Source organism: Zootoca vivipara, chromosome 2, assembly GCF_963506605.1.
Source record: "Zootoca vivipara chromosome 2, rZooViv1.1, whole genome shotgun sequence".
NCBI lineage: Eukaryota > Metazoa > Chordata > Lepidosauria > Squamata > Lacertidae > Zootoca > Zootoca vivipara.
The window spans coordinates 85,728,227-85,752,447 of record NC_083277.1 but is presented as its reverse complement, the minus strand read 5'-3'; the positions used below and the strand labels follow the sequence as shown (position 1 = coordinate 85,752,447).

Here is a 24,221-nt window from a genome sequence, read left to right as displayed (position 1 = left end):
TAGGACTGGACAGGGATCTCACATTAATGCCATTAAAAAGTGTTTCACATGCTTAAAACAACTACGTCAGCATAAACATTTAAAATTCACAATGAAAAATTACAAATGCACACTAAATAAAATTGTCAAACAGCTTAGACGAGTTACCCTATTAGCTCTATATTAAATTGGAGATTATATTTCTGAAGCTTCCTGTATAAGATAGGACTTTAATAGTTCTTCTTTTCTCTTCAACACTCAATTTGTTTGGTTGTGCATTGTCTTTTTCCTTCTAATTCCAAAACTTAATAAAAATGACACTTTACAATAAAAATGTTTCTCTGCCTTCCTCCATCAGTTATTTGACTGTTGAAGAAGGACTATCCTTTTGGTTCTATCTGTGTCAGGTAACTACCCTGGCAGCCATTATTGACTGCCTCCAAACCCATGTCTTCATGTATCCAGACAGCTAAGACAAAGCATGGTGGAAAATTCCTTACTACTTAGTAAGTTGGTTGCCTGTGTGGAGCTATAGAATTAGAAGATACTAACCTCTTCTCAGCTTACTATCCAGAAGTGCAACCTTCTGAGTTTCACCGTTTATCAGACAAAAAATTAGTATTAATAGCATATAAGGGTGGCGTAGCCACTTACACTGTATATCTGAGGAGGCATGCCACTAAATGGTTTCTAGAATATTGTTGCACATCAGGGGTCAATGGCACTCCACAGACAATTGACCAGCTGGACCACACATTGAAATCTACCTATGAGGGGACTTCTACACCTTAGTTATTCTAGAAGTATAGAAAAAAGAAATTCTATTTCCATATCCCACAACAGTTAAGCTTCTTAAATTAGAATTAGAATTTTAAAAATTAAGATAGAAACTTCAGTATCTTTTAAAGCATGTTGCTCATTTCACAGCCCCCACCCCTGAAAGAATAGAAATATGTGACCCAACTTGAAAGTGTGAAGGCAAAAATGTGTGGCCTTGTTTCTCCAGTTCTTGCTGAGCCTGAAAGTGCTACCCTTTCTTCTCTTCCACTGCCTGCTACCTTTTTACAAGGAATCTTTTGTTGTTGTACGAATTCATAATGCAGACACTGTTTCTAGCAATACATCAGCAAGCCTTACCATAGTCTGAGCATAAATGGGGGAAAACGTGAGACACTAGTCTGAAATTCCACTTTTCAATGTGGCTGCACTGTTTGAAGAAGACTGAAATCTATGTGCCATGTTCTGCCTGTGTAATGAAGTCTGCATTGATATTCTGTTAATGCTGATGCCACTCAAAGTCCAAAACAACTGCATTTAAGCAGCACATCTTCTTGCATGGGATGATCTTGCTTTTTAGTTGGGTTAACAGCCCGATGAGGTCACTTCTTTGCGTATCAAGCTGGTGCGCATCACCTTTTGTTCCTAAAAACAAACTTCACAAAACAACCACACAAAATCATCCTTTTTTATTTTCCCCTATTGATCTTCAAAGGATTGCATTCTAAACAGTATATTGTGGCCTGTGAATGCAAGTTTCCCTAGTTTAGGACCATTTCCTCTGCTGATAGGCAGAAGTTGTAAGGATCATTATACTTTTCACTTCAGCTGTAATTACATTAAATGGCATTTGTGATTGGTTTGTAGCACATAAGGGATGTTTTATGTTGCATTCGTTATTGGTACATAAAATGGGCAAGAGTTTGGCAATGGTGTGTCTGCAGAATGAGACAAGAGGGAGGGTGGTCCCACTTTATGCAAGTAAAGACAAAAGTCATAGCATGTGGGTGCCAAAGTGGTTGAATAAGAGGTACCAACATTGCTTTTAATGAGGAGCTGCCAATACTAGGTTAGTATGATCCAAGTGTTAAATTAGATAATCTTACCTAAGAAATTAGATTCTACAACTCACATCTATTATTCTCTAATGAAAAGGATATTTGATATATGCCAAGACTTAGAACTTCTCATTAAATCACATTTACTTACAATTTAGATTTTAGTTTCTGCAATGGTAATGGTGGAGGAATAAGCCTACCCTATCTAACCCAATTTACCAGTGAAACCAAGGGGTGCTGGGCTTGTGAAACAATGTCAGGGATAAGAGCTGTTCTCAAGCTTATGGCACAAGCAGTCTGGAGCCCTGGGGTGCTCGTGAGAGATGAGTACTCAGCTTTATCAAGACTGCATGCCAAATATCGGTTTTTCCTTGCTGTAAAAATAATATGTGAAAGGGCTCTTGAGAAATCAGCAATGTATATATTATATGAGTGGGAATGAGGAGGAATATATGTGGCATTCATTCAGCAACCAGATGTAGAGGTCCCGAGCTTCATTTTTTCTTATTATAAACCTGTTGTGAATTAAAAACAAGAAAGAAACAAGCTACCGTGAGATCAGATGTAGCGTTACTGATGTCAGGTGCTGGATTTATTTTCAAGAGCAAGATTTATCTGCGCAAGTTCTTTGGAGAAGGTGTCCCAGGGAAAGCGAGTTGTACTGTGAGTTTTATCTTCTTTCCAAACTACGCTTTGTTTTTAAGTGCACGTTTGCTGTTTTCCATGACCAATCACCCTCTTCCTAAAGATTTATAACTCAGCTGTTTCAATTTGTGATGGGCCGAAACTTTGGAATGCAGATTGTCAGTCCAGATGTCAGACCTTTCCTTAAAAAAAGAAAATGAAGGATTAAATTAGGTATGTGTGATTTCCCCCCCTTTTCTTTGAAGGCTCAAAATGTCACTTGAAGTCCTAAACTTATTTCCTGTTTCCTTTCAGATGTGATGGTTCACTTTTAAAAGGAAAAACATATTGCTTAGCACCAAGTGCTGAACTATTAAAAATAAAGTGAACTAGAGTCCTATGGCTAATGTGTAGACTTAAATGAGAATGTCATAGTATCATCATATGTAGCTTGTTTATTTATAATAATATTTATATATCACTGTTCCATTTTTTTAAAAAAACAAAGCGGTTAACAACAATAACACATAAAACCGTACAACTAAAACCATATAGAATTTAAAATCAGACATCAATTAACTATTGAGAGAAGATGTGCTCTTCATCGCCTGCATAGGCTTGGCAGAATAGAAAAGTTTCCAACAGGCATTTAAAAGTTGAAACAGAAAGTGCCTGCTGAATCTCTGTTGGTAGAGTACCCCACAATGTTATCTCTTTCTTGTTGTTTTCAAATGAGCCTCACTAACTTGGGAAACTACTAATGACACTCCTGAAGGTGAAGTAGTGAGATTTTTGTCACTTACTGTCCAGGGCAGGCCTTGCCCATCTGTTTCAGCAGCAGCTCCTCAGTATACCAAGGAGCAAAATTGGACTGCATAGTGCCAGAGGGCACTTCCAGGAGCACAGATAATTAGATGGCTTCCCAAATATATCATGACCGGTGTCACAGAATGAATTTGGGGGCCCAACCACCTCCTAAAACTTTTAAACACTAACCTTAAACGTTCCGTGTTTCCATTTTCAGCAAATAGGAGAGGAAAACCAATATTATAAGTAGGAATAAACACACTTGATAGGGGTTTTAATCTAGCATCTGTTTATCTGAATATTAAGCACTTAATCCCTTTAGATATATACTAGTATCTGTAGCCTTCCTTCTAAAACTGGGACATCCCTTGCTGCCTATCAGCCTGAGGATTGTTAAACCACGTGAAAGGGAAAGTTTCCCCAAAGGTGCATACAACTTGCCCCATTTTCAGATTTCCTTTCCTGCTCTCACTAAAAAAAATCCCCTCCCCCAGAAAGAGGTTGATTCCAGTGTCAGTCCTACCTTTGCTTTAGGAGCTGGGCTGGCATGCTGCCCACGGTTGAGACAGACTTTATATCCCAAAGTTTTGAGGGGGAGATGTATGAACCCTAGCAGCCAGGGTGTTTTGAAATATGTGAGTATTAAATTTCAGCTTTCTGTGTGTTCAGTGGCATTTTGGGTACGTCCTTCAGTTGACATATCAAATGCGGTCCAATCCATTTTTTTTATATAGCTCTCTCGGTGCTTGTTTAAGTCTGGATTTTTTTAAGAAAGAAAATTAGTTCCCCTCTAATTTTTCAGGAGTTCCAGGTTTATTCTTACTTGTCTTCACCTTTATAATTCAGGCCTTTTCAGAATCTGAGACTCTCTTCTGAAAGTGGGGGTATTTAAGTACTGCAATTTGGATCTTCAAGGACAGATAATTGTCACAGTGACTTTTCTTGCAGGGTATAATAGTATGAGTGCTCTGCTCAGTGACTTAAAGCTCTTGGTTCTGCAACTAATGATGTTTACTTTGATCTAGTTAAAGTAAACTGCTTGCAAGGTGTTTGAGATGCTATCACTGTACTCCCATGTGGCAAGGTCTTTGTATTGCAGCAGGATTCCTGCCTTTTGTGAGTTATCAATCAGTGCATAGCTTTCATCACTCAGTGCCAAGCAGGTCAAACAGAGGAGTTCACATCTGTGTCTTGCTGACCAGCGAGTGTTTTCTAATGGTCCTTTCACTGGTGATATATTGCCAAACAGGCCAGCAGCTCAGAACGGCAGTGGGGATTTATTGGGCTGAATCTCTTGTTGCCCATTGAAGTTTATGTGTGTATTGGCTTTGGGGCCACCTTATTTCATAGTTCATGAAGGGCTATCCAGCAGGAGACAATATCGTTTCAACATAGATTTAATGGCCCAATGACTAAAGGATTAAATGTACATCTCTGTTCCCTAATTACCAGGGTCCAATAGTTCTTCATTGGGGTGTAATATGCATGTATTCTGTCCAGTGTAGGATATATGGACAGAATATATTTTATTCTGCTAATTTTATTCCAGGTCCAAAGCTCAGAGTTTTGCAGAATGCAAACACACCTGTGGTTTAGATTCATATGCATGCTACAGCAGGAGGGAAATTATAGGTCTTGAGGACATAGGGCAGTTATGCAAAACTTGGAAATATCAGAAGATCCATTGTTGTTTCTTACCTGTTGGCAGATGTTATTCATGTTTTCAAACTAGCTTCAAACTAGCATTAGAATTAATCGTGTTTTGATTTTGTTTTCCATCAAAATGACTTCTTGTACCAGTTTCGGGTAAGTGATGCTTAGAATAGAATGCATTCAAAGTTAAAGTATCCACATCCCATTTGGGATGGAAAAAGGATTGGAGCAGCTAATTCCCTTTGATTCTTTAGCTTAAACTAGCTTAAATTACTTTTGTTGCAGCTGCTGTTTGTATTTGTCTGTGTTTTGATTTGTGTGCCCACAGTGGGAACAGAGTGGAACAGGGGAAACGATGCACACAGAGCTGGAAAGAAAACAGGCTGTGGTTTCATTATAAATGTGTACAATTGCTTGAAATAGATGGCAGGAACCAGTGACTGACAGTACTCAGGCCAGTGGTTCGGTTTAACTTTTCAGCTGGAAGGAGAATGGCACATAAACAAATTATTGAGGCTCAAACTGGCCATGACTTTAAACACATGGTTTTAAACTCCATGCCTCTCTGTTTGCAAAAAGGTCCCTGATCCTGATCAGGGCCATGAAGTGGTGGGAAGATGGCCTGCTTCTTCTCCCATGCCATTTTCCTGCCAAAAACAATACCCTCTGAAAATGCTCCTACCTATAACTTCTAAAAATGTGGGGAAATAACAGTTGGGAAGAAGGAAAATTTCAGCAGGAGAATGCCCCAAATTGTTAGCCCTCATCCCATGCAACATCTTCCACTACTTTTTTGTAGACAAGATGTGACCAGTCCAAGCACCTTCTTACATCATGTGCTTAAAGCCCCATCTAGTTAGATCTTGAGAGGGTAATTGCTTTCAACTCTGCCAGTGACAGAATGTATTTGTGTGCTGAAAAACACTAATGTCCTTTAAGGAGGCAGTCTTTGAATTTCATGCAGCTCCTATCCTGCTTCCCTATCTCCTTCCGAGCCTCTCCCTTAATGTAAAACCTTCTGTGTGACAACATAGGCAGTGCTTATATTCTCCACTCCACTCCTCCATTCTGCCACACCCTTCACTGGCCCTGCTTTGGATCCTCCTCAAGTATGCTTGTCTGACTAGAACATATTCCTGATAATGCAGCTTGCTTGCCTGGATGGGAATAGAGAGGGATGTGCATAAAAGATAGTCTATTGTACAGAGGCAAGGTTGACATTCCTTGTTCTGTTCACTTTGATTTCTGGTCCTGCCCAACATTTGCATACCCCCCCCCCGAAGGTTGCCTAGAAAGGAATGTGACCTGAATAAGGTTCCCCACCCCTGGCCTAGCATGTTGGAAAGCCACTTTGGTCAAGTCGTGTTCTGTTTTACTCTAAACTTGCTCCAATCAAGTAGCAAATCCGAACCACTGCAGCCCTAATTCTGCTTTTGTTGAACATCTAAGGGCCAAACTAGATGTAATATTGCATGCATCTTTTCATTTAATATGTACATTTTAGAAATTCAAATAGCACCTGAGGGGGGCTTCCTGAATATTATCAGGATCATGGAAGGCAAGCATGTGAAATTTAACCTAGTCCTCCACTGCAATCATGATAACCATTTTGCTGAAGCTACTTCAGTGGAACCTCGGTTTATGAACACCTCGGTTTACGAATTTTCGGTTTACGAACGCCGCGGACCCATCTGGAACAGATTAATTCACTTTCCATTACTTTCAATGGGAAAGTTCGCTTCAGTTTATGAACGCTTCAGTTTAAGTACTCCGTGGACCGTCTGGAACATATTAATCCACTTTCCATTACTTTCAATGGGAAAGTTCGCTTCAGTTTATGAACACTTCAGTTTATGAACAGACTTCCAGAACCAATTGTGTTCATAATCCGAGGTACCACTGTATTTGCATTGGAAAGCAATTCTCCATTGGATCTAGGGTGGCAGCCGGGGGTGGGGGGTGGGGTTCCCTCCCAATACAAATTGTGATCATTATCAACTAGCCTTTCCTATTTGCATTTTTTTAAAAATGTGAAGAGATGTCTAATTTGGCCCATTTGCTTTGAGGAGTTACATAAGGTGACACGACCACAACATTTTGCCCCCATGAGTTGGAGTGGCCCATGCAATGTTTCTTGTTAAGGTTTTTCAGATTGCAGATGTTCATGTTTTTTATGATCTGTTGCTTTGCTAACTGTTGATCTGCCTCACATTCAATTTTAATGAAAAGCAAAGCAAGGAAAACGTTAAGAATGAGGGGGAGAAACAAGTGACCTCGCTTTATATTCAAATGCTTCCAATTAAGGGGTCTGTTATCTTATCCAAGATAACTGGAAAAGGATACTCAAAATACTACCTTGTGTAAATACAGCTATTGCCTGCATTATATCACCAGGAGTTCTCAACACATCTGGAAGGAAAGTAGTTCCAGTAACATTAAAGCATCCTATTTTGGTTGGCACGCAGATGCTGTGGTATATGCCAGTCAGTAATGGGTTTTGGAAACAAGCTGCTCTAAAACTCTCCTGAACTATTCCCCTGGGAAATTATTCAATTAAATACAACTAAAATTAATGCTTGTGTGTTTTGTTTGAATAAAACAAAATAAGCAGCTGGAAAAGAAAATCCCTGGTGCATGTTGGAGAGCAAGAGCTCCAGTTAATATTCATGGATTCTGAGCTCAGTCCTTGCCCCACTACTCTTTCCAGCAAGTACTCATTCTAAGTGATGATTATTGCTGTAACTGATGGCGCGTAATTATTCTTTCTTCATTCTCCAGAATAATTTTGTAAATATAAATAATTTCTTTAGTTTCAGGGTAGAGAACCTGTGGCCCTCAATATGTTACTGTACTTCAGTTCCCATCACTCCTGACCATTGACTATCTTAGCTAGGGTTGATGGGAGGTGGAGGTTTTTAAGCAGAGGTTGGGTGGCCATCTGCCATGGATGCTTTAGCTGAGATGTAATTGAACAAAATGTTCAGGGCGATATTCATTCATTCATTCATTCATTCATTTGTATATTTGTATACCAAAGATCCTAGGGCGGTTCACAACATAAAAATACAACATGAGAACACAAAGTACATAATGGAAACAAGAACAAAAACAAACATTTTATTATTTATTAAATTTAGTAAACAGTCAGATGGAGAGTGAAATCAAGGAGACATTCAAAAGAGGAAATGTTGTAGTAATAGGTGACTTCAATTACCCTCACACAGACTGAGTGCATATGTGCTCCAGTCATGAAGAAAAGATAAAATTTAAAGATACCCTAAATGACTGTGCCCTAGAATAGTTGGTCACGGAGGCTACCAGAAGGGCAACAACCCAGGACTTAATCTTAAGCAGTTCTTGGGATCTGGTGCATGATTAAATGTTGTTGAGCCGACTGGGAACAGAGACCATAGTGCCATCAAATTCAATATATATGTAAATGGACAATTGCCAAGAAAACCTAACACACACATTTGACTTGAAAAGAGGAAACATGGCCGTTACCAAGATGTTCTACCTCCACTGTCAGAGACAGTATGCCTCTCAATATCCGTTGCTGGGAATCACAATGGGGGAGAGAGAGCTGTTGCACTCATGTTGGATGCTGAGCCAGGTGGGCCTTTGGCCTAATCTAGCAAGGGCGTTCTTATGATGTCAAGACCATTGACTCTAACCATTTGCTGAGGAAAGCAAAGTTTATATCAGCACAACTTACTTCAGTTTGTTATTATTTGAGACTAGTTCTTGTGTAAAGGGCTCCTTATAGGTTGCATCCTCTTAGACATTTATGAAACTTTCCCATTATTTGGGCATAGATGAGAATTTATGGCTTTCATTTGCTTTGGGTTTTAGATTTTTCTTTGGGCTTTAGATTCCATTTGCTGCTCAGTATTAAAGGGCTCTGCTTCGTATGTGCACATTGGCCACAATCTTTTTCATCACTGGCATGATACACAATGTTTGCTTTCTTCTATTGAGCATAGTGTTGCGTTGTTTTGAAGTGTGTAGCCTGGTGTTTTGTGTGATTCATTCCTTGGCATTTCACTCTAAGGTGCTCCCTTGGATGGTGGCAGTGGCTATAGAGACTGGGTTGCCTCCAGATTAAGCTTCGTCATACTGTAATGTTCTTGGTATGATATGAAATGTTCTGGGCTTCAGGTTTTGAGATGTTTTTCTTAAACCCGGTTCCAGTATACATATATTTGCCATGTCCCATGACTAAGTTTGTTGTGTTTATTTTACAGATATACATTACTCTGTTGATATAGATCTGTTGGGAGAAGCTGGGTTTTACACTGTGTGCCTCCAGAATAAATATAAGGGGTTTGAGTGAGGAAGCTACTGGGAGGCTTCCAGGCGTCCTGATTCCAGCTAGCCAATGCCATCCATGCAGAAGTTGGCTGCATTGTCACTCATTGGTTTGCCAGCCAATTTATTTGTGTACTCCATCATAACCAAAATGGTAGGTGTGGGGTGTTCTTCCCTTGCCACTATATTAGTACAATGAACCCCTGGTACTAATGTAGTCGTAATTGCTTTCACGTGCTCATCTGTTTCTCAATCCACATCACCCAGACCTACAATTTATCTATATTAGGAAGGGGGACCTGCTGAACTACAATGCCCAACAGGCCTCCAGCCAGCATGGTCAAGACTGATGGGAGATTTGGTCAAACAGTTATATTTGAATGGCCAAAGGTTTCCCACATCTGCCTCTATACGTACTCTCTGCTTGTCCCATGTGATCTTTTTGTCTCTCAGGTATATCTCCCTCAGTCTTGCCTCACTCTGTGCAGATTCACATCTCTAACTGCCTAACTTGTTTTTTTAAATATTTTCTTTCCATCACAGTTGGCATCTTCTTGCTCTTCCAGGCCGTTTATTCATTTCTTTTTATAATTTACAGTCAATTCTTCATGAAATAGAAGCAGTTTCTAATAATGAGAATAATGCCCTTTAGCCACAACAAAAATCAAATCAGTCCATTAGAATTGGCTAACATTACTGGGGAGAAGAAGGAAATCTGTGACAGTTTTCTCAAACAAGAATATCCTAGTTACAGGTAGGTAGCTGTGTTGGTCTGCCGTAGTCGAAACAAAATAATAATAATTAACAAATTCCTTCCAGTAGCACCTTATAGACCAACTAAGTTTGTTATTGGTATGAGCTTTCGTGTACATGCACACTTCTTCAGATACCTGAAGAATGCACATGAAAGTTCATACCAATAACAAACTTAGTTGGTCTCTAAGGTGCTACTGGAAGGAGTTATTATTATTATTAAGAATATCCTAGTTCCTCACCAGACTTGCTACTATGTACCTGCTTGTCACCAGTGCCCATCTTCTTCTTCTTCTTCTACTACTGCTGCTGCCACCTCCTGCAGGTCAATATGCATACCAGCAAATCATATGCGGGACCTAGATGAAGCTGTTTCTCCACAGCTGCTGCCATCTCCAGCTGGAGAAAAATTAAAGGGTTCTGCAGAAGCAATGAGAGGCTCACCCAACCCTGATACAGCATCCCAGCCAGATGGTAGAAGGTCATGTTGAACTTGGTCCTCCTTCTCAATACAGAACTTCAGAAGAGTGACGAATTTCAGCCCCCCCCCCATGTTATGTCAAAGGGTGGTTTCTGAGGTTCTGGGGCAATAACTTTTACCTGCAGGAGGTGGCAGCAGCAATAGAAGAAGATGGGAACAGTGGCATTCTTTGCCTCTGTTACCTGTTATGTCTAGTGCTGAGGGCAGTGCCATGCCCTGCCTTTGTCCACTATCATTCCTTCCCTTTGGAACAATGTGTGTTTGCCTGCACTTAAATCATAGGCGCCATCTCTCCGGGTGCCTGGGCTCCCACAAAATGTTAGTTATGCGTGCCCGTGGGTGCCCAGCCTCTGCCTCCTCCGCAGCTGCCACCATGCACCGCTGCTACTGCACACCGGGTGCCACAGCCACTCCCTTACCTCTTGCACAGCGACTGGACCTGGGCTTCTGCCTCTGCCACAAGGCCCTGATCCAGTCCCCACCGCGGTGGAGGCCCCGGTCCAGTCACCACCATGAGGGCAGAGTGCAAGAGGTAAGGCAGTGGCCATGGCACCCAGTGTGCAGTGGCAGCGGTGCGTCACGTTGTGACATCATCAAGTCCGAATGAGAGCCTGGCTTGGAACCTCACACATGGAAGAAATGCTGGGTGGAAGTGAAATAAAGGAAATCCTGCTCTCCTGTAGTCTTATTAATCTGTAGCTAAGATGCGATTGTACCCAGCCCTGCTGCTAAATCCATTCCCCTCTGCATTTTGCAAGTGTAGTTTGTATTTAGCTAACTCAGTGGGCAGGAACTGTGAAGCCTGTTCTTTAAGGCAGCTGCCAAATCCAAGTAAGGCTTTTACATATTTTAAATAAATCAGAAAATCAATTAGTACAAATACGAGGAGGTTATATGGCAAGCAGCCTGCTTTCCTTCTGAGTGCTATAGGAATCCCACCACGCTTGGGACTCTGTGTGTGGTTCAGAAGTATAAAAACTCTCAAGCCTCTTGGGAGAGGGCACACCTGAGTAGCACACAGACAGAAACTCTGATTCAGGGTGGGATGTAACCAAGGAAATCTTCCTTCTCCTGTGGGGGTGGAGAGAAGGAGCATTTTACTTCCTACAGAACGAAAATGTTATTTTCTTAAGCTGAGCAGTTTCCAGTTTTCCTTCTTCATTGCCCATCTGCCCTGAATTTCACAGAGTTCTCTTTCCCTCGCTACCCATTTCCCCCTCCAAATTCTTTCCTGGTGAATTCATGTTAAAGAAGAGTGATGGAAGGGAAGGCTGTTTATTTTCCTTTTTCTTAACATTTTGTAATGTCCTGGGTTCCTGATCGGTGCCTCACACAGACTGCATATTTTGGGCTCATGAAGATTAGGGACTTCCAGGCTTGGTCTACCTGGAAACCTCAGTGGCGCCTTGCCATGAATGAGAGCTTTCCTAGACAATGTATAGTATACATGGAACACTTCAGGAATTCAGTACTGTGCACATAATCTCAGCAATCCTTGCTACACCCCTGTAAGGTACAGCAGTATTTCCCCTCTCTCTTACTGATGGTAGGACTTAACACCGAGAAGAATGCTAGCTTGCCCAAGACTATCTGGTGAATTTGTGGATGAGGTTAGCGGGTGAATCACAGCTCATACTCTTGGCTACTGAAATACAATAAAGTACAATATCATTTGTATGGTTTTCAGAGCAGAGAGGTTGGCATTCCAAATGTTAACCATCCCCACAGATGTAACTGTTTATAAAGTGAAGTGTTTATAATGTACAAACTACAGAGGTAGTTTAAGCAGTGAGGCCTTGCAAGTTGCTCAAGAAAATGCCCTACAATTCCTCTTTTTTATGAATGTAAATGGACTCAAAGTGGGGCATGGTCAATTTATACACTTGGCAGTTGTTCTTTCTGGAAGCAGTTTTCTGTTTTGTGCTCCAGAAGTCAGAAAAACATAATCCAAAGATAGTGACACATTTTTTTTCTAAAACTACTTTAATGTGGCTGTGTAACTTGTGAAAGTCATCAGTTTTGAATTTTCAGCGTTCGAGCTGAGTGAACGTACTAATAGAAGCTTTTTCTCATAAATTACTTCATAACCTATAGAAGCTTTTTCTCATAAATTACTTCATAACCTATAGAAACTTTTTCTCATGAATTACTTCATAACCTACCACCTGTCAGTTAGCTTCACCCCTGCCACACCTGACTGTACTGTATCTGTGAAGACGGGATTCAATTTACTAAAACGTTGATCAATAACCAAGAGCAAGAGGCTTGCAACTGGAAGACAACATGTTGAAACCTCACTCGGATGTTGGCAGCTTGCTAATTTTTGTACTGCTTGATAATTTTCCATGTTTTTTCACTCTGGATCCACTGTGAGGTCTGTGATGGAAACCAACCATTCTGTAAGGAGCTGTTTTATACAGAGTCACCCTTGTGAACCCGATGAGTTTTCAGTGGCTATATGGCATCCTTAGGAGATGCTTTTCTCTGCCGTTATCGATGACCTCTTCACCTGGATATGCCATCTCTGAAGAAACTGGAATGCTAACCTCTTTCTATACATATTTTTATGTTCTTATACTTTTCAGTGCAAGTGGGACCTGTGCTGCTAAGTGTGGAGTGCCAGGATGCCAGGCAGCTGTGCCTTCTTTCCCCTGTCATTTTACTTTATCCCTCTTCCCTACAATGTTCCATTCTGCCCCTGCCTTCCTTCAGCAGTCAGCCAGCATTCTGTGTCCACTGAACATGCTCGGTCTCTCCCCCTCCCCTCCACCCCCCCCATTTTGGGGGAATACATACCGTGTTTCTCATATTTTAAGACATACCTACAAAATAAGCCATGGCAGGATTTTCCTGAGTTGAAGAAATATAAGACATACCCCAAAAATAAGCCGTAGTGGTGGGAACAACAACAACACCCGGCCGAGCCTTCATTGGCCGCCGCGGCTGCCACTCGCTGGTCCCTCCCGGAGCTCCTTTGCGAAGAGGCCGCCCCACCGGAGCTTTGAACTGCTGCACACGGAGGAGGAGGCGGTGGCGAGTCTTGCTGGGAGCTCTGCGCCAAGCAGGAGCAAGTGAAAAAAGCCCCGAGCTCAAGTGCGCTGCAGCTCTTGCCGCGTCCCGCCGCCGGGTCGGGGCTTGGAGCAGCGCGCACTTCGGGTCTTGCCGGTCCCACCGCTGGGTCGGCCCTTGGCGCTGGTGCTTGGCACTGCTCCAAGCCCCGACCCAGCGGCGGGACCCAGCAAGAGCTGCAGCGCGTGCCGCGTGGAGCCCCGACCCGGCGGGACCCAGCAGCGTGCCCTGCTGAAGCGCCGACAAAGCGCCCAGCAGCGCAGCAGCAGCCAGTTCCGGGAGCCGAGCCACGACAGGAAGAGGAGGTACCATACCGTAATTTTTTACAAAAATAAGACACTTGAGTAAAATAATTATAGGATGGTGTCTTATAATATGAGAAACACGCTATGAATCCAGACTTGGAGAGTGGAGTTTGCTATTTGCATATATCAATACCTGCACCTTGAATCTTGGCTGGAAACAAATAAGCAAGTAATGTTTCTTTGAATGCCGAAGTGCAGTTAGCGCTTGCTTATAGTTGTGATGTCATTATTTGTGCTGGAAAATGGAATATTGGAGAGAAGTACAACTGTAAGAGAGATATTCTATGAGGAAGCTGTTTAAACAGGATCATGCTTCAGTTTTTATTCTCAGTTATAACTGAGCCTTAGAAATTGTATTACATGCAAAGGTGCAAATATTTTCCATTTGCAGGTTTGGACAAAATCTGCGGGACAATATAGTGCAGTGCAAGTAGAATGAGGGCTGAATGTGCAGGGCCAGTTTCTAATCCCTGGTCATTTTCAGGTAGCTTTGGGGTGATCACTGCCCATTGCAAAAGTGGAGGTTCTGTGCAGGCACTCCAAACAGCCCAGATAAAATTTTCACCCTTCTCTGGTCTAAATTTATAAAGCATTTTGTACAAACTACTAACTGTGCGCCAAGCAACAGGTGTGTCTGCATGTTCTTAATCCATTATGCTAGCTAAGTGCAGCATCTACATGGGCTACACCTACCATGAAGCTTTGGGGTGGCTTCTGCTTGGCTTCTGTCACATTTAAAACAGCCATCTGTCTAACCTTCCTCAGAGGGCTGCCATGCCAATAAGTTAGATCAAAGCTGCAGAGCTCTTGGTTGCTGGAAGGGTGCCATAAAATGATAACATTGCATTTGTTTGGGTGTGGTGGTGGGAAAGCTGGCTATTAATACTATGTAACAATATCTCTTTTTTAATAGAAATCATCGACGATATCACCAATTTAGTAGAAAATACCGACAACAAGCTGCGCAACCAAACCAAGCGTGTAATGACAGTGGACAGAAAATCATCTTCTTGCGGTAAGATATGGTTTGACTTAAAAGTCTACTTTTTAAAATAACTTTTTAAAAAAATAGCTGCCATTTTGTAGCTTCTAATTCTTGGCCCGAAGCAGTCTAAAATGTTTCTAACCAAGGTTGTTGTTAATTTTTCACTGTCTTCATGTAATGGTTAATGGCAGTTAATTAAGCACGATTTAAAGCAGCTACTGCTTTTGAGAAAGAGAGTAAGGAGAGAAAAGAAGAAGACATGATAGAAGAGGAGTAAAATTTGTATTCTCTTCATTGTTGAGTTTTGTGTTCACAGTGCACTTAATTCACTGAATGTCTTAATACTGAATGTCTCTTTCTGCCCAAGAAACAAGTTACATAAATAGTTTCAGCAAAAAAAGGGGAGGCCATCAAGTTAGACTGTTTACCTGTGCTTAGAAAGAATAATTGTGTCTTCATTAGAAGTATTCGTATCCCTCCTTCTGTCTGGCAGAAAAGACTTCAATGCTGCGAACAGTAAATGGAAGTTAATATTTAATAAACATAATATACTTGTTCAAGATAGTGGTGGTTCATGATGGCTCTGCGGGGAGGAGGGGATGATGATGATGATGGAAAATGTCTGATCTCCTGGCTTTAGATGATGCTATAAATGTTGTTGTTGTTATTTATTAGTAACCTTACCATGGTACTGGGGGCGGGGGGAGCTTCAGAAGCATACAGTTTGTGCTAGCATTATTAGCATTAAGATCTTAGGCCTGGTGGCAGTCAGCCATTTGATATTAAACCCCTACAGATTGATGTGTAGTTGAGTTCTGAATCTGAAAGCAGGGATTTGCACCCGTATCTAGTCACAATATCATATAGTGTAGGCTAGTGATGTTTTCCCCCCCATCATCAAGCAGATGGCAGTTGCTTTTCAGATTGATTCAATTTTACTTAGCAACTTGGCTCTATGAAATACTTACAGTTAGAGAGCAAAGGTATATTTCATCCGTTATTTCTAAAGACAATTAAAGATGACTTAGTCTATCCTCCATGCTCTCCTCTCTTTCCCCGCCAGTTCTTCCAGCTCACTAGAAATGCATATGAATGGTAAGATATAGGAATGGATTGTATTAAAATCTCCCATTTTCTTCTGTTCCACAAGGTGGCATTGCAGTGAGATGTCTCTTTGCTTTTAGTTTTTATGGTGTCTTTAGGGGAGAACAAAAATCACGGCTTTAATTTCTTTCACCTAAATTGGTATGCGCTGCGCTGTATTAACTTCTCACAGGAATACATATTATTTTTTTACGGTGTTCCTCTAACTTTAAATAAATCTGCGGGTTTTTTAAAATGTGGATGACATCCTAAAAGAATGTCCCTAGAAAGTAGGAGTATGCCCCCAGCTCTCACTTTATTCATCATTCTGGTGAAGTACCCACATTCTTTGGCTTTTTTTTTCTTAGAAAGTCAATTGGCTTGATATATTCAGGGCTGCAAGTAATCAGATTTGTCCAGCTGATGCAAAGTATGTATATTTTGACGAGTGAAAGTTCCATCCGCTTTATTTTTAGTATTGCAGGGAGCTTAGTTCAGTGTGACATGAAGTCAGCCTTTCCTGTGGCCGGTTTGCCAGAAGATTGTGCCAACGTTCTTTCCAATAACTGCACGGACAATTGCCTTGGGTCTGAACCAAAAGATGATTTCCCTGAAAAAACTTTTTTCCCTGGTTTATGAGCTGTTCCATTTTTCTCTTTGCCTTTTTTCATGTTCCCTAAGCCCAGCTATCTGGGTATTTGGAATCACTTTCCACGATGTTACTGCCATTTGGTTTGTGATGTTGGCAGATCTTATTCCATGAATTTTTCTCGAAAATGTGTGTGGCACCTCATACCGATAGCAGAGCAGTGGACCAAGTTTGGAGAAGGGGCATAAAAACATAGTAACTTCTTCTTGTAAGATGGGAGGTGGGTTATTATTTCAGCTGCTATTTACCTAATAAAAATGTGCATTGATTTCGTTCATGAAGTTAAGATCAGTCTATTTTGGCCCTGAGACACAGAAATAACTTGCTTGGATGGTGGCCACCAGTAATCTATGGCTACACTGGGGCCCTGTGCTGCCATTTATTTCAGACTCAGGCACTGGGACTGCTGCGCTAATATATCACCCCCTTATGCCTGTCAAAATGTTTGTGCTTTTTGAGGACTTCAACTGCTGTGGCATGTTAATAACTAGCTTAGATAATTGTGCCCAACATGCTATGATTCGCAGAGTTCGAGACCCTAAACAGCAGCGGACACTCACAGGAGAGCGTTGTTTCATACATATTTCTTCCTTCTGTGTATCTTCTCAAGAGCACCACAGATCCTAATATGCTTGCCTCCCACCACCATCAGATGCACTCTCTCTTTTTCCCATTCTCCTCTGGTGAAGTGGAGTAAAGGATAAGTTGCTTGACTTGCCAAGGTCACCCAAACAGCCCATGGCATGCTATCATTAAACCTGTATCTCTGGAATTCTATCCCAATGCTTTAATCACTGAGCAACCTCTTTGTCACTTGGCAGAAGTCCATGGTGAAAGCATTCAGAAAGAAATAGTCTGGACAGTAAAATCCTTCCAACTCCCACAGTCTCCCCAAGCGAAAATAAACCCCGATTTGTCTCGTTAGGCTTCCAAGAGCAGAAATCTAAAAATTTAGAGTGATAAGACACAGGATTGGGAGCTACTCTGGTAGGCAGTTTGGACCTGATACTCATATCCTTGTTATTTACTCTTTCTTTAAACTCAGAAGAGGATTTGGCATGTCTAGTGAGAAAATGATGTTGCGTTCTCTCTCTCCCCCCCCCCCCTTCACCTCAAAGAAATGGGTAAGGGGAGTCTAGCATGCCTATGCAAGCTGGGTGAGCGGAAGAGGCCAGCAACACCTAGTTAATTACATTTGCATATGCAGCTGTTCAAATAGAGCCTCGCTCACCGCTCACCTCGTGGGGGATTTGGAGCAGCTGTTGCTAGACCCGGCAATCTGGCTCTGCCATTGGAGGGCTGGGGTGCGTCCCCGGGACGCCCCCTCAACCATCTATCATTTCAAAGGCCAAGTAATTAGTTATATTTGAATACAAAGAGGGGAAACCTGGCATTGTGTGAACATCCAGGGGCAGCTGCTTATAGTTTGGTTTCCAAGGATACGTGTCCAGGAGTTAAATCACTGCTTGATATTTCTGGAAAAAGTGCAGAAATGTGATAATCAGAATTTGATGCCTGCTGTTTATTTTATAGCACATCCTGCAAGTCGAGGCTTCCCTGTGATTTTAGGTGGTTGTTAAATTTTCCTTTAAAAACAGAGAAAAAAAACACAATTGGCTATCGTGCTGAGGTTCTGTTGAGATCATGACTTAGTTTGTTTTGTTTTGTGGGAGCTGGGTGAAAATCATATGTGGCACTTTCCTGATTCTGCATGCGTTTTTCTGAAGCTCTTTAATTTCCTTCACCAGAAAGATGCGTATTTCAAAAGCAGATACTAGGCAGCAGAAATATAGGGTGCAGATAGTGGAAGGATGGTGGAAAGGTCCAGGATAAAGACTTTCCCACATATAAGGGCAATATAACGTCAGCCTCCAAAATAGAGATGATAAGGATTCATAGTACTGTACAGTGGTACCTTGACTTACGAAGGCGATCCGTTCTGCGGCGCTCTTCGTAAGTCGAAACCTTCGGATGTCAAAGCGTCCATTTTGCGCATGCGCGATTTTTGCGCTTCTGCGCATCCCCAGAGAAAATACTTCCGGGAAACCTTCGGATGTCGAGGCATTCAGATGTCGAGGTACGACTGTATTTCATTCCTAAAAGCAAGGACATCCAGGGTGCTTTTTCTCAGTTAAGAGAAACCTTGGTTAACATACCTTGTTCAACCTGAAAGATTTCACATATCATCCAACCAGCCATTCTGTTGCTGTTGCTGCTTTTCCTTCTTTGTTTTCATATCTGAAGCAAAACTGAGAAAGCCATTGGGAGCAGTGCAAACATCTTTCCCTCCACCCCACGAAACCATGTGTGATGTGTACTGGGCCTTCCTCATGAGTGCCTGATCACACGCAGGACTGATCTGTACCATTTCTGAACCTCAAGAAAATGGCGGGACAGTCACATAAACCAATAGTTTGTGCAGTTGGTCTTTGATGCTGAGGGCCTGTTTGTGTAGTAGAGGAGAGGGACCAGCTCGTGTTTGCTCTTCATTATGCAACTGCAGCCCTACTGTTGGGCTATGATCTGGGGCCGAGTCATTGGCCATTTTTTCAAATAAATGAGGAGGGCAATCTTGAGGAAAGCATCTGAATCCACAGTGTTTTGTGGTGGATTTCACTTTCTCATTGCTGCTGTAGATGGCGTTTAGTTAACTCTATCCTCCCTTTGGAGTCCTCAAAAAGAAGGAAGGGCGGAATAAATCCCCCCCCCCCCGAAATATAACTGCAAACTAATTGATTGCCCAAACAGTGGTGAGGGACAGTGTGGATCTGTGATGTCTGTCCTGTAGATGTACATGGGACAGTAATGTTCGGAAGTAAGGGACACCTATCATTTCCCTGAAACATATGAGTTTCATGGAAAGTGCCATATAAGCCACACAAATCCCTTGTTACTTGAAAGGTCTTCTCTGTTGCAGTTTTCAGTCATCCCAGTCGTATTCCTTGATGGCTCAATATAACATTTGATGGCCTTTTCATATTTGCCTTTGAAATGCGCTCCAAAGTTCTGCGGTTTCTCCCTCCTTTCATTTTGAGGGTTCAGATTTGCTCCTTGTCTCTGCTCTCCGTGGATTCTCATCGTGGAGCAGGAGAGACTGCTTTAGGGTGGGTTTATTTACCTAATAAACCGGCTCTTGTATCGTCTAGGAAATGCTGACATTTTTGAAAGAGGAACTCCTAGTAACAGGCAAACAAAGGTCCAGCAGTTAGGTCTGGTGAAACAACGAAATGAAGGTCAGCGAATATTGCCCTCAGCCTCTTTCCCGGTGGCCATGACAGCAGCGGAGGTTTATTTGAAGATCCCAGACTCAGAGTCATTGCTTGCATTGTCACCCATCTGAGCGTTCGAGTCTGTGCCAACAGTTTGGGATATTAATGTATTCCACAGATCAGTGAAAAAAGGAATTCCTCTGCACGCCTTTCTTTTCTTTTCTTTTCTTTTTTTGTTTTCCCTAATTTCCCCCCCCCCTCTCACTCCTTTCCATACACTTTGTTTGCAGTGCCTTTGTCTGGCGGATGTTGCTGGGCATTTCTAATGAGAAAGCAAAGAATTGGGGAGGGGGAGGGGGTGTTAGCACTTTTAAAACATAAGGTGAAAGTTTTTTACAAGCTAGTCAGGTGCATAGAAATTCGTATTCTGGTTGGGATTGTGAATGCAAATATACAGTAGAAAGCTCCCTTTCTGACACATAAATCTCATTGATTTGCTTCCTGGAGCAAGAAAGTACTTTAGGAAAAATTAAACACTGCTGCTCCACAGGATGCCATGCCTCAGTGCTTCTTTAGTATTCATCCGTGCTTCATTACCACAGCCACCTCTCAGCCCACCCTGAGCAGCTGCTAAAAGGGGCAAAATTACAGCAATTCATACTGCGGGTGACTTACTGCCAGGGAATAATTGGTTTCTGTTTGCAAGGGACATTATCACAGCGAGGCTTGGAAAACAGAAATTGTTTGCTGGTTTTGGGGAGGGGGGGTGTTCAATGGAATGTATTTATCAAGATTTTCACAGGATTTGTAGAAAGGGCAGCTCAATGGAAAGAAAAGCTGTTGTTGTTCTTGCGAAGAGACAATTATCTAATAAAGAAATGGGTCAGGCAAAGGAATTTGCACAGGTTTCTTACACGTATCTGTTTATGCGGCTTCCCTAGCAGGAATTGTACTTAATACTTAGATATTTTTATAATATATTCTTTGATCCTTCATGGAAATGTTAATGAGACAAAATGGGCTAAAGAGCTCTCCAGACACTGCCTGGAGAGGGAGGAATGAAATGCAGACCCTCTGGAGGGCTTCTGACACACAAGAAGTCCCTTTGTTTCCTGTTTTACAAACCAGAGACATGTCTAAAATCAGCAGCAAAAGAGAGCAGGCTGAAGAGGGAGTGCCGAAGACTAGGCTTTCTATATTTTAAAAGGGGGGGGGAATTGTTTGTTGCTGGCTGTGAATGCCTTGGCGTGCTTGATGGGCAGTGTTCTGTGGCTGTTTGAAGTCCAGAATGAAGGTACTCAGAAGATGTGAGCAGGATGTGGTTAGGCTGTCTTTCACTTAGACTTAATTAAGAATCTTGCAGGCTTTGTCTCTTGGGGAGCCTGTTTCTGTGAATAGGGAGCTTGGCCCCAAAATTGTATATACCAGGCCCACTGTCTTTGTGTTGGGTTGCCAAACTGAAGACAGTAGCAAGTGCAGGCCCCATGTTGCTGGAGGTCATCCTCTTGTTCAGAGAAGTGAGCCCACATCCCCAAGAGAAAGCGAGAGGAGCTGGAGGGAGTCTTTCTTAGGAACCGGAGAGTAACCAACCTTTATATTTGTGTGCGTGTGTGTGTATAAATAAAAAGCCAGTGGGAGGTAGAAGAGGTTTTGTAACACTTTCCAGCGGCTGATTGTTTAGCCTTAAGGAAGGTCAGAGGCTAAACCACAAAGGGCAAACACTTTTCCTCAATGAGTCAACACTCTGGGTCCATTTCTGTATGTGGGACTATATCTGGGGTTTCATACCCAGATAGATATTAATGAGTCCAGGTATACAGTTTAAAACCTATGATGTTCCCTTCTAGAGGAGTCAGATTTATTTTGTTAATACTTTAATGATTAACAAAAAAGATCCATTGTTATTTTGGTTTCTCACAGGAGAAATCCTAGCACTGTGAGAGTGTTGTCCAAAGCTTAATGGCCGGCCTTCCATTTCCAGCAAAAGCCTAAACTCCTGGTTATGGTTTTAGATAAGCCATAAGGTCAGCCCTTTCTATTCATTTGCATGACAATTAATGCCTATAGAAGTGACCATATTTTGCCTCTCAGTTCATCAGAGGTCTTGATAGTTGTGACTGTGTTCAGGGGAGAGAAGTCGAACAGGTGAATAGTGAGGTGGCTTGGATAGGCAGTTGAAAGACTCTCTATCCTCTACCCCAGGCATCCCCAAACTTCAGCCCTCCAGATGTTTTGGATTACAATTCCCATCATCCCTGACTACTGGTCCTCTTAGCTAGGGATCGTGGGAGCTGTAGGCCAAAACATCTGGAGGGCTGCAGTTTGGGGATGCCTGCTCTACCCCATAGGCTGTGGACATGATTGAATGAGGTACCGGTCAGGAGCAGCCGCTGTGTTCCCCTCCAGATGTTCTGACCACCCTGTGTCATTGGGAATGCTGTCTCTGGTTGATGAGTTGCAGTCCATAACATCTAGAGGGACCAGGTTGGCTACCCTTGAGGTAGGGGTGATGTCTCTGCTAGAAAAGCAACTGAGAAGGAACTTGGACCATGCTCTTAACTTGCCATTCATGGGGCACAACGAGAGAGAGAGTCTAACTCTGTGCATTCCTGCATGAGACTGATAGTTTTAAATCTGTTTCATTCTGGCTTTAGGCCAGATTTGAGCCCAGAGACTTCTCTGCTTGTAGTGGACAATCTCAGTTGTTGCTTCTATACCTGCTGGTGCCATTTGACAGTAGCATCCTTCTGAATCATCTTGCAGGGTTGGGGTGATTCTGCTTCCTTTCTGACTTGTATCAGGGGGTATTATTAACAGCTGTTCAGTCTAATTCCCCACCATTCTTGTTGCTGCTTTGGGGAGTGGAGACCCACTTCTGAATCAGCATCTAAAAGCTCTTGTGGTTAGATAAGGGGGAATAGACTTTAAGCAGAAGGCAGACAAGACTGAAGATGCAGTGCTTCATTCCATTCATATTCACTCTTAAAAGATCAGATACCTAACCTAGAAATGCCCCTAGTGGCCATGGGTGCTTTTTTCACCTACACTCAATATTAGCTGCTGCAACTCTTATTGGAAGGTAAGACCTTCGTGGTGCGGGGGGGGGGGGGCGTGCATCCATCACTCATACTTGAATGATCTTAAGAATTTGATTTGTATAATATGCTTTGTGTGAACATGCCTGGAAGCTTAGCTTATGCAAAGCTCTCCTACTATGATGAGGTCTGAGATACTACCTGCATATTTAAAAATTCCACTGGTTACATGCTTGCTTTTTAAGAACAATTCATGGTGGCTAGGTCACAGGTATCTCAATAAACACATGCCATATTAAAGTATTCCATGTGTTTGGATCTTAAGGAGAGTTTCCTACTCTGTATATTTCTTTTTCCAAGGAGAGGGAGGCAATTAGTGGAGGCGTTTGTATTGAGAAATTTTGTTCTTTCATAGCAATATTAAAAATAGAACATCGGGGGTTGGAGTTTCTAAGTGTACTCTCAAGCTGAGTTGCTGTAGCCCTTCATTCTCTCTGCTGATACTTTTGTACACAGAAAAGAGAAAAATATTTGCACATGGATTATCATTTTCTAGAACTTATTGCCATTTGTAGGGCAACGGGATTAGGCAGAGATTCGAATTAACATACAGTCATTTTGGATTCTGGTTTATGAGATGAATTCACAGGTTTAATTTGCTGCCATGCAGTTTCCACAATGAGTTGCATTTGGAATGAGTTGCAGTTAAAATTATTTTGGGGAGAGAGACGGTCAGACTTCTGATTAACTGAGGCAACCCTAGTCAAAACTAAGGGTTAGTGCCCCAAACAAAATCCCTTATACTTTATAGCAGCCTCCCTCAACCTTGGGTCCCCAGATGTTGTTGGACTACAACTCCCATCATTCCTAGCTAGCAGAACCAGTGATCAGGAATGATGGCAGTTGTAGTCGAGGGTTGAGAAAGGCTGCTTTATAGGTACTGGAGTATGACTTGAGACCTTGGGATTCATTACTACTACTACTACTACTACTACTACTACTGTTTTTCAAAGTTTTAATACATACATGTTCTACATATTTTCTTCCATCCATTCTTGTTGAATCCATATGAGCATCTTTCTGTCCTCATTTACTGCAGAACAGAGCAAATCCTTCTTTAAATATCTGAAGAATTTTCAATGCAGAACTGAGATTGGCAATATAGCTTTGCTTAAATTGTACGAGTAATAGCAGCTTCCTACTTTAGGGTTTGGTTGCTTACATCTCCCTGTGTTTAAATCCCTTCCCCTCATAAGCTAGCTCTTTCAACGTCACTGAACAAGGTGGCTCAGTGGATTAAATGTTGGACACTGGAAGCCCTTGGGCAAGTCACTACCTCTTGGCCCTCTTTCCCTATATCTGCAAAAAGGGGATAACCTGTTAGTGAGTGAATGAATGAGGTATGGAAAGTGCAATTGCAAGTTTAAATCAGTTTGCACTCTTGTG

The 24,221-nt window shown here is 42.1% G+C and overlaps 1 protein-coding gene across 3 annotated transcripts in view; it reads left to right on the top strand.

The window, feature by feature from the left end:
• STX8 (syntaxin 8) overlaps window positions 1-24,221 on the top strand; it is a 97,308-nt gene that overhangs the window by 41,082 nt on the left and 32,005 nt on the right. For all 3 annotated transcript variants that reach the window (XR_009557177.1, XR_009557176.1, XM_035104692.2), the window contains exon 7: window positions 14,728-14,829. Coding sequence is in view for 1 of the 3 variants with exons in the window: in XM_035104692.2 (XP_034960583.1) it covers window positions 14,728-14,829 (102 nt within the window). In the remaining 2 variants the exon portion in view is untranslated. The remainder of the gene's footprint in view (window positions 1-14,727; window positions 14,830-24,221) is intronic.